The sequence below is a fragment of the Felis catus genome, chromosome D1, assembly GCF_018350175.1.
Source record: "Felis catus isolate Fca126 chromosome D1, F.catus_Fca126_mat1.0, whole genome shotgun sequence".
Classification (NCBI taxonomy): domain Eukaryota; kingdom Metazoa; phylum Chordata; class Mammalia; order Carnivora; family Felidae; genus Felis; species Felis catus.
In genome coordinates, this window is record NC_058377.1 from 13556862 (window position 1) to 13568941 (window position 12080).

At 49.9% G+C, this 12080-nt stretch overlaps 1 protein-coding gene across 2 annotated transcripts in view; it reads right to left on the reverse strand.

Moving 5' to 3' along the window:
* Positions 1–11209, reverse strand: part of CADM1 (cell adhesion molecule 1) — a 442451-nt gene extending 431242 nt beyond the window's left edge. The window contains exons 1-3 of one of the 2 annotated variants that reach the window (XM_045038336.1): positions 11186–11209; positions 10579–10644; positions 9466–9543 (exon numbers count right to left, since the gene is read on the reverse strand). In XM_045038336.1, the coding sequence (XP_044894271.1) occupies positions 9466–9543; positions 10579–10644; positions 11186–11194 (153 nt within the window). In that variant the 5' untranslated portion in view covers positions 11195–11209. The remainder of the gene's footprint in view (positions 1–9465; positions 9544–10578; positions 10645–11185) is intronic. The other variant, XM_045038337.1, reaches the window with a different exon arrangement.
* Positions 11210–12080: the final 871 nt, after the last annotated feature.

Here is a 12080-nt window from a genome sequence, read left to right on the forward strand (position 1 = left end):
TAAAAACTAGACATTCTTCTGCTGGTTATGAGTTAACCTTAGTGCAAAACTTAAGGGGGGATTTGACAGAGTATTGTAAATGCCATGAAATCTGTTAATTCTTTTGACTTTAGAATTTTACTTTTAGAAATTTATCCTAAAGAAACAGCCACACATGTCCATGAAGAGGTAAGTACCAGGATGTTCACTGCAGCATTGTTTAAGGGGGCACAAAACTGAAAATTCCTGGAATAGCCAATAGTGGAGGACTGTTAAAAAAAAATTACACATTCTCTTTTATATTCATACAAGAGAATACTTAGTAGTCATTAAAAGTAATGAAGATATATATATCTATTGACATAGGAAATTAAGTGAAAAAAGTAGGTTATGAAATAGTACACCCAGAATAATTTGATTTTTATTAAAATTGTATGAGTATAAATATATGCATCAAAAAATGTCTAGAAGGACATATATCAACCTGTTAGACAGTGGTTATCTTCACGTGGGGGTTATGGGTGATTTTTTTTTTTCATCTTTTGACTTCTCCATTTTCCAATTTTCTCTAAAGCACATGTTTGAAAAGAAAGAAAAATGGGCATTCTCTGAGAAATAGTGCTAATTACTCTTACCTCCCCAGTTAGCCCCAGATCTGGTGGCCCTTCTGCCTGGTAGTGTCCCTGTATGTATGCTGCCCTGGGTTGACAGTAAAGATCCAGCATGTTCTCTTGGGCGATGATTTTCATGCCCCTTATGAGCTCCTTGAAGGCTGGAGTCCCCTCTTGAATAGGTGGCTGTTGTTTTGCAGATTCTACTACAGGACACAGCACATTGGGGCGCTTAATTATTTTCTTTCTATCGGTTAATCCTATGAGGTGGACAATGAAGGGTGGAATTCACCCAGGCCTTGGGGACGAAGGGGGATGAAGCCATTTCCCCAGGGCTGGGCAGAGGCCCAAATGAGCCCATGAAGCCAAAGGCAATAAATAATCCAGGGACCTGTGAGGTCAGGGCCCTGGCCTCCTCTGGCAGGCCACCCTGACCTGCATAATGGGCCATAGGCAGTTATGATTCATGCAGACGCTGGCTGGGCTCCTGCCAGCCTGGCCTGAGGAGGCTCCACAGTTGGAACTGGATAGGCCTGAAAATATGGCCCCCCAGGGACTGCCCGGGCCACGCTCTAGGGAGCTGGGCGGGCCAGAGGCCTGGAGGGGGTTCTGAGAATCGGGAAATGGAGACACATGGCTGCCTCGGCCTTCTTCTGTCTGTGCAGCTGGAGCCCCAGGGAGAAATCTACAGCCATTACCCAACCAGACAGAGCAAAAAGAAATGAGTTTAAAGTACCAGAAGGAGGACTCGGATAATAATAATGTAGTGAGTGGCTTGGGCAGCAACTGTTGCAATAATATTACCTCCCATTTGCGCAGGACTTTACTGTGCACAAAATGCTTTGCCATATATTATCATATTTGACCCTCACAACAATCCTGCAAAATAGGCAGCCTTCACCTGGATTTGCAAGGGAGGAGGGTGGAACTCAGAGGAATTCATTTGCCAAAAGTTGCACAGCCAGTTAGGAAGCCTGTCTTCCAAGTTCACTGCGCAGAAGGAGATCTACCTGAGCGAACGAGAACACTGGGCAGCTCGGCACTAAAGGAACACCACGGGTTTAGGAACAGAGGCCTCCTTAAGAAGTTTGAATGAAATTTAGAAAGAATCTGGCTGGGGAAAATGAAATGACCCCCGAGAGCTCCAAGTTCATGCCAGGATAGCTGGGAAGGCGGAAAGGCCATGGCCGTGAACATGGAGTGTGGTACTCATACCTTCGAACATTTATTCTGGTAGCACAGGGATGATGGTGACTCTGCTCCTACTTTTAGACACCAGCGGATGAAGGTGATGGGACCAACAATGAAATGCTCTGCCCAGGCTTCAGACCAGTCCCCATGGTGAGTATGTGAGCTCCAAGGCTATAAAACAGGGATGTCAGCAATGAGGGGAGAGAGAGAGTCAGACTGGCACTTGAGAGATCGCTAGAAATCAGGAAGAAAAATGTCTCTGAGTTTGGCCCTGTGAGCTCCATGCAGGAAAGGCAGGAGACATCAGCCAGCCAGGGGGAAGCCAGCCAGGAAAACAGCTGCTCTGCGCATTTTATGTGTGGAGAAGATCCATTCCAGAGGCCCGTCTCATTGTCGGAAAGGGCTCCAAAAGCAGCATACCCAATGGACTTCTTCCTCGCCTCCTCTTAAAGGTGCTGTTGTTCCTTCACTTCTTCCCAGGTGGGGTGGGGAGAGCCAAGGCCCCTACCCCCCTCAGCATTATTCTCTGCTGTGGCTCCATGGGCCTCTCCTCTTGGGTGTTGTGAGCCTGGGAAATGCAGCCCCGGCACGCCCCAGCCCTGGCCTGTGTCATCTTGGCCTCAGGGACTAAGGAGAACGGCACTCTGTGCTCAGGACGACTTTGCTTCAAGGAGCTTCCGTTGTTGGGATCCAGTTAGGGAGACAGAAACCATGCTAGGCACTTCAACAGAAATGGTTGTACTCAGGAGACAGGTTCAATGGAAGCAGGTTATCCAGGTCTGGGTGAACAAAGGGAAGAGCTTAGGGCCAACAGAACCTAGAAGCTCCCAGGAGGGGCCCTGCAGAGCTGGGATCTAGACCTTAAAGGAGGGGGTGCTGCTGATACACATGGAGCTTGATGGAGGGGCCCCAAGGCCCAGAGCCCTGAGTTAAGGTTGTGACCCTCTGCTGTTGGTATCTGGAGTTGAGAGAAGGGGCCCTACAGAACTGGGACTCCGGGGCACTGCCTAGCAGGCCTGGGGTCTTGGAGGGGTTGTGGTGAGCCTGGTACTGGGAGGGCCGAAAGAAGCTGGAGACTAGAAACAAACGAGTTATCAGGCCACAGTGACAGAAATAGCAAGTGAATGGGTAGGAGCAAACTTCCCCTCCCCTCCCCCAGCTCTCCAGTCTCCGTCTAGCTCCCCCTACTGGAAGGACCAGACAGGAGCCGGCTGGCCTAGGAGAAATGCCAAGTCGCAGAGTCCCAACTCGGCATCACTAAGCAAAACATAAAGAGGTGACTTTGGAGCTTAATAACTGGCATGGAGCCTTATTCCCAGGGGATATATTAACGGAGGAAGATTTTCCAGACAGACACAAGGAACTGCAGAAGGTAGTTTGGACTCTCCTATTGCCCATGTGCACGGCCATGGCACATGGGCCATGAGTCACCACGTCTGATCTCCCAGTTCTTAGATTTCACTGATAGGTCCTAGGGACTTTATACATTGTATTAGAAAAAACAAAAACAAAAAAACCCAACAAACCTGGGGTGGGCATGTCTTCATCTTATCTCTTTTGGGATTATCTTGATCCTTTGCCCCTTACCCCAGACCAAACAAAGCCCACTTCCAAGGCATTGGAAAAAAAGAGAGATTCAAGTGTCAAACAATAATAGCAAGATATTATCAATGTAGGCCTGTGATTGTGTCATATAAAAAATAAAATACACACCAGTTAATCAAAGCACTACAGACACTTTTAAGTAATCCCACTTTGGCTTTGCATAACTCCATATACCGCCGGCAGCCCTCTTGTCTACCACCAGAGACCATAATATACATCAAAAATTCTCCTTTAAATTTATTTTCAGTAAAGATTGGTCTTTTGAACTGCGGCAGTGGAGGCTTAAGGGTACAAAATCTCTCTCGCCTTTTTCTCTCTCTTTTTCTGTCTCCCCTGTCTTTCTCTTTGGTGGGGCGGTGACTCCAGGGTGGGGGATGAGAGCGGCAGTGGGTTCTGCACATCTTGTCGAACCTTCTGTCCTTTGCATGGATCAGTTCCTCTCATCTGCCACTTGATTAAGACATTAAAGCAGGAAGGTGAAGGAAGGTTGAGCTGCAGCAAAGGGGAGTGAGAAACAATTCCTTCCATTCTCCATTCGCCTGGGACAAAGTCTCCAACTGCCGGCCCCCAAAAGGTGCTGGGCCAGCCCAGCTGCAAGGATGCAGCCTTAGTGCTTTCCCAGAACCTCAGATTCTGTGGAATGCACAGCACTGAGTACGCAGGGGTACTTACACACGTGCACGCCAGTACTGAACCCTGCCTTCCTGCCCTCACTGACGGGATGGCAAATAGGACGGGTTCCTCAACCAACACAGGGACCATGGCGGGTCATGTTGTTGCAGTACGTTTTAGTGGCTAAGCCCTGGTCCTAGCTTTGAACTGGAATTTATTACTTGATAGCTATATGACGGTTTTTGTTTTTGTTTTTATTGTGGTGAAATATACATAACATAAAATTTACCATTTCAAGTGTATGGCTCAGTGGCCTCAACTCTTTGTACAATGTTGTGCGACCATCCCCACCATCCGTTTTCAGAACTCTTTCCTGTTTCCAAACTGAAACTCTCTGTTAAACACTAACTCCCCATTCGCCTCTCCCCACCCAGCCCCTGGCAACTACCATTCTGTTTTCTGCCTCTAGAATTTGACTATTCTAGGTACCTAGACCAGGGGCATCATTGTGACCATTTCTCCTTTGTGACCAGCTTAATTCACTTCGCATAGTGCCTTCAAGGTTCACCCATGCTGTAGCACATGTCCCTAATGGAAACTTGTCTTCTAAGTAAGTACGCTGAGCGTCGTCAGCTCATACACTGCTTCCTTGTCCTGCCTCAGAGGAAGAGTGGGTTAAGGGAGGCCACTGGGGGAAGATGAGAATATCTTCACAGACTCTCAGAGCCAGAAGGGATCTTAAATATCATCTGGCTCTACCTCCCAGCATTGGAGGGCAATCTTAGTTCCATCTCGCGGTGGAAAGGTAGGCTGAGCAGAAGAGTAATCCTCCATATTTTTAGAAGTAATTTACCTCCCCCCCCTGCCCCCCATTATCTTACTCAATCATAACAACAGCTCTAATGCAAGTCCATGTAGGTCTTATTTTCTCCATTTCACTGACAGTGACACCAGAGCCTAGGGGGCAGAATAAATTTGCTCCTGACCCGTTGTGTCAAGGCTCTTGTTTCCAGTCTCCCATCCTTTCTATGCCCCACTGCCTCCATGGTAATCCAGGTTTGCAGACCTGTTTATATTTAATTCCTTATCCAAGATTCCCTTAGCTCTTTCCTTTCTTCTTGGTGTTATCAGCTATTTTGAACCTCTTAGATCACGTCTTAGGAAAGGAAAGGGGCTGGTTAGGAACTGGCAGGTATGAGCTGAGATGAAGAGAAGAGCTCAGAGCAAAGGGGCCCATTGCACTTGAAAAGATTCCACAGCCTCATCAAGGCCGCCATTTTGTAAGTCAGGAGATGCTCTCCAGCATCTGGTCTAAGTCTCTTCCACAATCATCATTTTCTCCCCTTTTGTCCCGAGATCAGTGGCAACAGAGAGGAGCTGCTATTGTCATTTGTGCTGTAAGAGACAGACAGACTTCTCACTCAGCCTCCTTTGCCCTTGGCCAAAGCTCCCAATCCTGAGAGCTTCCACAGGGAGCGGAGGAATCCACAGAGAGGGATTTTTCTCCTCACCTCTAATGGTGGCCACTGCTGGGGTGTGAGTGCTCAAGGTGCTGTGAGCATCATCCCAAGGGCTTTCTCCCCAGGGGTCTCACAAGTGTTGGCTGAAATTTAAGAAGCATAAGCTGTCTTCCATCTGCCTGCTCAGTGGTCTGGTGTCCCCAGATGGTGCAGGGCGGGTGGGGGCAAAGGGCAAGGGGAAGTATGTCGACTGGAACATCAGAAGAGTATAAATATGAACTGTTCTGTTGGCTGTCCATGCCTTTCTTTTGATCTCCTGAAAGGAACGCAACCCTACAGTAAACACTCCAGCCTGACGTAGATAAGCTCCAGCCTTCTAAGGCCTCTTCTGCCAGCCCCCTGGATCCCTGAGACTGAAAACACAGGTACATTCCCTGAAAAGGGGCCACAGCTGGGAACTCTACAGGACATCCCCCAGGGAAGCAATGGTGTGAGCAGCTAAGTGGGGTTGGGGTGGGGTAGACAATGGAGGCAAATATTCCCGAATCTGCTTCTCTGGGGATAGGAAAGCTTAGGGAAAATGGCGGCTTCTAGGCAGTCTAGGTGGGAGCAGAGGAGGCAGTCTTATTTGGGCACGAGCAGCCACAAGACTCTCTGGAAGCACAGGTCTGAGCCCCTGAAGCTTTCTTTTCAGCTGCTCCAGCTGCACATTCCTGAAAAGCCAGCACTTGGGAGAAGCATCTCCCGACTCAGACATGAGTCACGCCAGCTTATTTTAAGGCCTGACCCCTTCCCGAGAAGGGAATCCGGCATGGAAAGCCACGTGCTGGAAGGCGACCATGGACCCAGGCCAAGGGAAACAGAGCCCCCCTACAGCTCCCGACAAGCTCCTTCCCAGAAGCCCAGTGTGAGCACAGGCCAGGAACAGCTGTCCACACTGACGCCCACGCCCTCGCAGGGGCAGGAACACTGGGACGTGCAGGGCCACAGCTCTTGTGCCCGTTGAGAGGCCGCTGAGGGCTGGGGGAAAGGGCAGGCACACGAGGCCCTGTTTTTCCCTCTTCCTGGTGCTGCAGCCTTGTTTTTAAGTTCACACCAAATTGTCCTGAGAGGCTCCTGCTGTCCTTTGGGGATAAATGGACAGAGGGAGTCCAGAAGCTCAGGCTCACTTGGCCAAATGTAGTTAAGTCCTTTAATAATTCATATCCCCATTTCCATACACAGCCCCACTTAAAGAGAGATCCCAGGGAAACCTAAAAGCTTTTCTGCTTGCACGGCCTCATCCAGCATCTTCATAAAAGGTCCTCAACTGGCCTCTCAGCATTGACGACATCAACGCTTATGAAGAAAAACTAATAGTTCCAGCTGGTAGTCATTGAAAAGTCACTTAATATTTTTCAGCGCAAGGAGCTATACTTAATGGGACACAATGTTTTTTTCCCTAAGCAGTTGGAAAAAACCCTTGACATCATATTAATAATGTCAAGTTTTATTGGCTCTCTCATTTGACATGATATTAAACTTTTCAGACTCTATCTCGACTGAGGTACAAGGTTGTTAAAATGCCGACAGATTGGAGCCCTACAAAATGTGGCATGGGAGAAACGCCTCTCCAGGTGAGCGGAGAGAGGAGGGAAGGAGCGAGACGTGGGGCTCAGCGGGCAAGTCGTACTTAGTGGAAAACCTCTTAGAACCTCACCCCCCTTCCCCACTGTCTTCTTTCTAACACTGACTGATGTAGGCACCTCAGGGCAAGATGGGGTCTCAGAGCTATATGGCATTGGGCCACTTATCCTCTGTGAGTCTGATTCTCTGGATAGAATAAAGTGAAAACATCCATGTTAAGACACAGAACTGTCCGTGGAGAAGTACAAGCCCAGCTTTGCTTGGACAGGAGACTGCTGGCTTCCTACTCATAACAGGGGAGAGAAATAATGGCTGACACTCATGGGCCACCCCATGGCAGACACTGGTCTAAGCGCTCTACCACATTAACCTGTCTTGGCTTTCCACAACAGCTGTCTGAGTTAGATGAAATTGTTATCAGCATTACTCCTTTTTTTTTTTAGCAGAGGGAGAAAGAAAGAATCTTAAGTAGGCTGCACACTCAGTGCGGAACCTGATGGCGGGGCTTGATCCCGTGAACCGTGAGATCATGATCTGAGACAAAATCAAGAACCACCCAGGTGCCCCATCATTACCTCCATTTTTTTTTTTATTTTTTTTAACGTTTTTTTATTTATTTTTGAGAGAGGGAGAGACAGAGCATGAACAGGGGAGGGTCAGAGAGAGGGAGTCACAGAATCTGAAACAGGCTCCAGGCTCTGAGCTGTCAGCACAGAGCCCGACGCGGGGCTCAAACTCACGGACCGCGGAGATCATGACCTGAGCCGAAGTCGGCCGCTTAACCGACTGAGCCACCCAGGCGCCCCTCATTACCTCCATTTTTAAGCGACACAACTGAAGGACAGATTTGCCCAAATCTCATGGCTAGTAAGTAACACGTCCAGGAATCCCATCCAAGCGGGCTGTGCCCGGGCACCTCTGTGCTTACCACTCTTGGGTGCAGTGGCACGCACTCTGGAGCGGGTCACATCCGTAAAAGCTGAGGACCCCACCCGGGCCCTTGGACCTCTCTCTAGCCCCGGCACCCTCCTCTTCCCACCGTGTCACTGTGGGTGCCTGACACGACAGCAAGCGACTTTCCGGCAGGCATAGAGCCTTGACTTCGCCTGTCAGGCACACCACCATAAATAACGTATTTAAGCAAAGAACACCCCAGCAACCCGATAATGCACGTCTAAAGCCATCTTGATGTTGGAGAGATACAAGAATACTTTTATGCTTTGTTTAAAGAAATTGTTTCCAGCATATTTGTAGCGAAATCACTCCAAAGAGTTTATTTTGGATGATTGATTTATAGGAATCCAGCTCACACGCCCAGAGGATGACACTTAAATCATATCTTCTTTTCATTTATAATAAGGAACAAAATGATCATATTTTGACAAGCCTGATCATTTTGGGGGCTGAGCAGGTGTCCTCGGTGGGCTCAGTCTACCGCTCGCGGAACTGAGAGAATATTATTACGTCTCATTAAAATCAGCCGCAGCCGCTCCGGCTGGCTGCCCCAAAGAAAACAAAGCCACTGGCAATTTATCCCGGAGTAGTCTAACCTGCTGGTTTTTAAGGAGAGCACAACTGGAAGGATCTGTAGTTGTGATTGTCACAGCCTGTCTCTGTCGGGTTTGAAATTAGAGCAGCTCTGTGAAGCAGAGCCCCTTCCTCCCCTGCAAAGTTGTGACCTGCCCCCTCGTAAGCCTTTCCGTGTCCTCCCCTCCTCCTGCCCTTCCCTCGATGCTGCTGCAGGCTCTGACCTTCTGGCCCTCTGACCTCACAGAGGCCTCACTGCTTTCCCAGACCCAGGGGGAGTTTTAACCGCCCAGGCGGTGGTGAGGGTGACACGTGCCGTTTTGGTGCCTGTAACGGGGTCGGTTCTATATAGCCTCTGTTTGTTTCCAGATTCACAGCTGGGACGGAAGGTGCCTGCAGAACACCCCAGCTCCACGCTGCTGGTGTCCCTATATTTGTGCTCAGCTCCCACCCCCCACCCCGACTTGGGGTCCTGCTGAGCGACTCCTGCCATCCCGGGGACGGGGAGGGGGAGGAACGGGGGGAGGATTGTGCCCTCCTCTTACGCTCCTGCAATCCGTGGCAGGCCCCTTCTTCTGGTCTCCCCCTCGGCCCAGGGCTGGCCCTCACTACTCCCACTTCTTGGGGAGAAGACAGTTCAGTCGGTGGCAACCACACAGTGAGAAGACCAGGAAAGTTCTCCTGGAACAAAACCTCACCAAGTTCTCAGGGTCCGTGGCAGTCTGTGTAAGAGCAGTCCAGCGAAAGATCTTCCTTCTCTCATCTCCCTCTTTCATCTTCCCTAATCCCCTCCCCTCGACTTATCTTTCTTTTTCCCTCTGCCCCCAGCACCCCCCCTTCCTCTTTCTACTCACCATCAAGAACAGCCAATTTAGCGGGCGGCCATACGGCTCCAGCAAAGTCCCCAGGATCAGCGGCCGTAGGGAATGGCACTGCCGGAAGGGAAAATCCAAGATGAAATGAGCATTTGGATCTTGCTGAAGCGGAAGCTTAGCACCCTCTGTGCAATATTCATTGTGCTACATTGTCACCCTGTTCTCTACACTCTCCGCTGAGCTACAACGGAGCCCCGAATCCTAGTGTCTTTGAACTGCTGTGCACTCTGACATTGACCTATCCCCGAGCCTGCAGATGGCCCAGGCAGGGCTGCGCTCTGGTCTGGCTCAGGTACAGCTGTGGGCCAGATGAGCCTGAAACACCAATCATATTCCTTTGACAAGACACGACAAGCAGTGGGTCATGATTCCCGCTCTGTGTCGAGTGCTCGATACCGGAACCAAATGCTCAAAATCCTACTCGAGCTACTGGCTTCTATTCGATCGTTTTAAAATGGGAATCGTTGACCTTGGGCAAGTCATTAGACTGCTCTGAGCTTCAGGGTCTCACATTTAAGACATGGAGCTCACAGTGGCTTCCTTAAGGGGACGAGGCAGAACTGAACTAGCTCCTACATGTAAAAGTGCTTTGTAAACTGTAAAACGCTGAATCAACATCAAAGCAGTTAAGGAGGGCTTTTAATTGTACTGGGTATGTATGATGTGCTGGCCATTATGTTGTGTGTGCTTGCTCATTTAATCTTCACAGACATCCCGGGGAGGCTGATAACGCTCTTTTATCCCCTTGCTTACCAAGACGGGGGCTCAGGGAGGTTAAGGGAAGTCCACGGCTCACGCGTGGCAGAGCCGGGATTCCAACCCAGATCCGTCTCCAGAGGCCCCGCCATTACGATCATAAGGTGCTGCTAGTATTCCTATTATCATCCTCATAACTCTCTTGCTCTTCCTGACCTCTCTGCAGGTACCCATTCCAGACTGAGGAGCAGGCTACTCTCCTCGCTTTGAACACAAAGCTAAATGTTGATTTGCCACGTCTCAAATAGTCTCCCTTCCCCAGAAAGCCCCTGGATGGGAGACAGTTAGATGCCCTGGGGATCTTGGCTAGTCCATTTGTACCATTCTTCCACGCACCTGAAGGAGTGGGCCAGTTTCTGTTTGCAAGGAGGGCCGGGAAGGGTTGACTCCAGCGTGGGGTTCCTGGAACAGAGGTGCTATTGGTGCCTCCCCTGCCCTCGCCCCCTGTGGACGCTAGGGCCAATATTTTACCCTTTTCCTCTGGAACGCATCTATGGAACTATTCTCTTGGCAGGAGTAAGCCACTGTCTCTAAGAGCCAGCACAGAACTTCAGGAAAGCTAAGTGTAGAGAAGAGGCTGTATGTGCAACCCCTTTGATGGAGCCAATGAGAGATCTTTCCAGAGGATTATAGTGACACGACACTTAGCCCTCTTCACGGGCACGAGTTAGGAATAATTACCCAGGGCAGACTCGCTCAAAGAGGCAGTAAGCTGGCTAAGGCTCTTAGAAGGCAGGCCTGATGACATTGTTATGTATCCGTCCCAAGGCTCAGGACGCTGCAGGGTCGGGTATTAGCTGATTATCTGATTCTGTCAGCAGAGAGCTTTCAGCGAGTCCAAAAAACCAGCCCCCAGATTTCCTCAGGGAAACACTAAGCTTAGACACCTGCAGTGGGGTCCTCGCGTGGAGTTCTGCCCCTGGAAAGCCTTCTCGGTACTTACCGTATCCATGTGGATGTGGGGGCAGAAGTGCCAAAATGTCTTCTGAGCTTCCCGTGTTCCTAGAGATGAGGTGACGGGAGTCTGTGGCTTCCGTCCCTCCTGGGCATGAGAGGGAGATTCTTTCTTCTATGAGAACCATTAACGCCTTCGGTCTGATACTGGTTTCAGCTGTCAAAAAGTTTCCACCTGTAGCTTGGCTGGGGGCTGTTGAAGGGGTGACTGAATGGTTGACCAGGACGGAGATGAGGAAGAGCCATTTCTGTGACAGAGCTCAGGGTCTGGGGCAGAAGATGGCCAGAAAGGCCTATTCTTTCTGCTCGGGAGAGGCTCAAGTGGCAGAAGGAGGGAGTAACCTTAGCCATAAAGAACTTGCTTGGTCCTGAAGGTAATCCTCACATGCCTTCTATACTTGTGAGAAAATAACCACATTTATTATTTACTTTACTTACCACTTTAAGAACTTCCTTGTATTATCCCATTTAATCCCGCCAACTACCCGATGACAGAGGTATGATCATGAGTTTCCCATTTTATGGCGGAGAAAGCTGAGGTTCAGGTAAGTTAAATCAGGTATCCGAGGTCCACAGCTAGAAAGGGATAAAGCCAGGATTTAGAGCCAGGTGTCTTGATGCCGAAGTCTGCACTCTGGGGCTTTCCAGCCGCCCCCCTGATTCCTATTAACAAATGCTGGAGACGGCTCTCACTGGTGGGGCTGGCCACGCACCCAGGAGGCAAAGGGGTGGGGGTGGGGACGTTGTGGGTTTGCCAATCTCCAAAGAGTGTGGCGACTCTCGTTGATGTGGCCCCCTCCCTCCCTCCTGGACACTGTTTCTCCTGCCCCAGCCCCTCCCTTGAGCTGGGGGAGGGAAGTGAGGATGAGAAAGCCTTGCCAGGG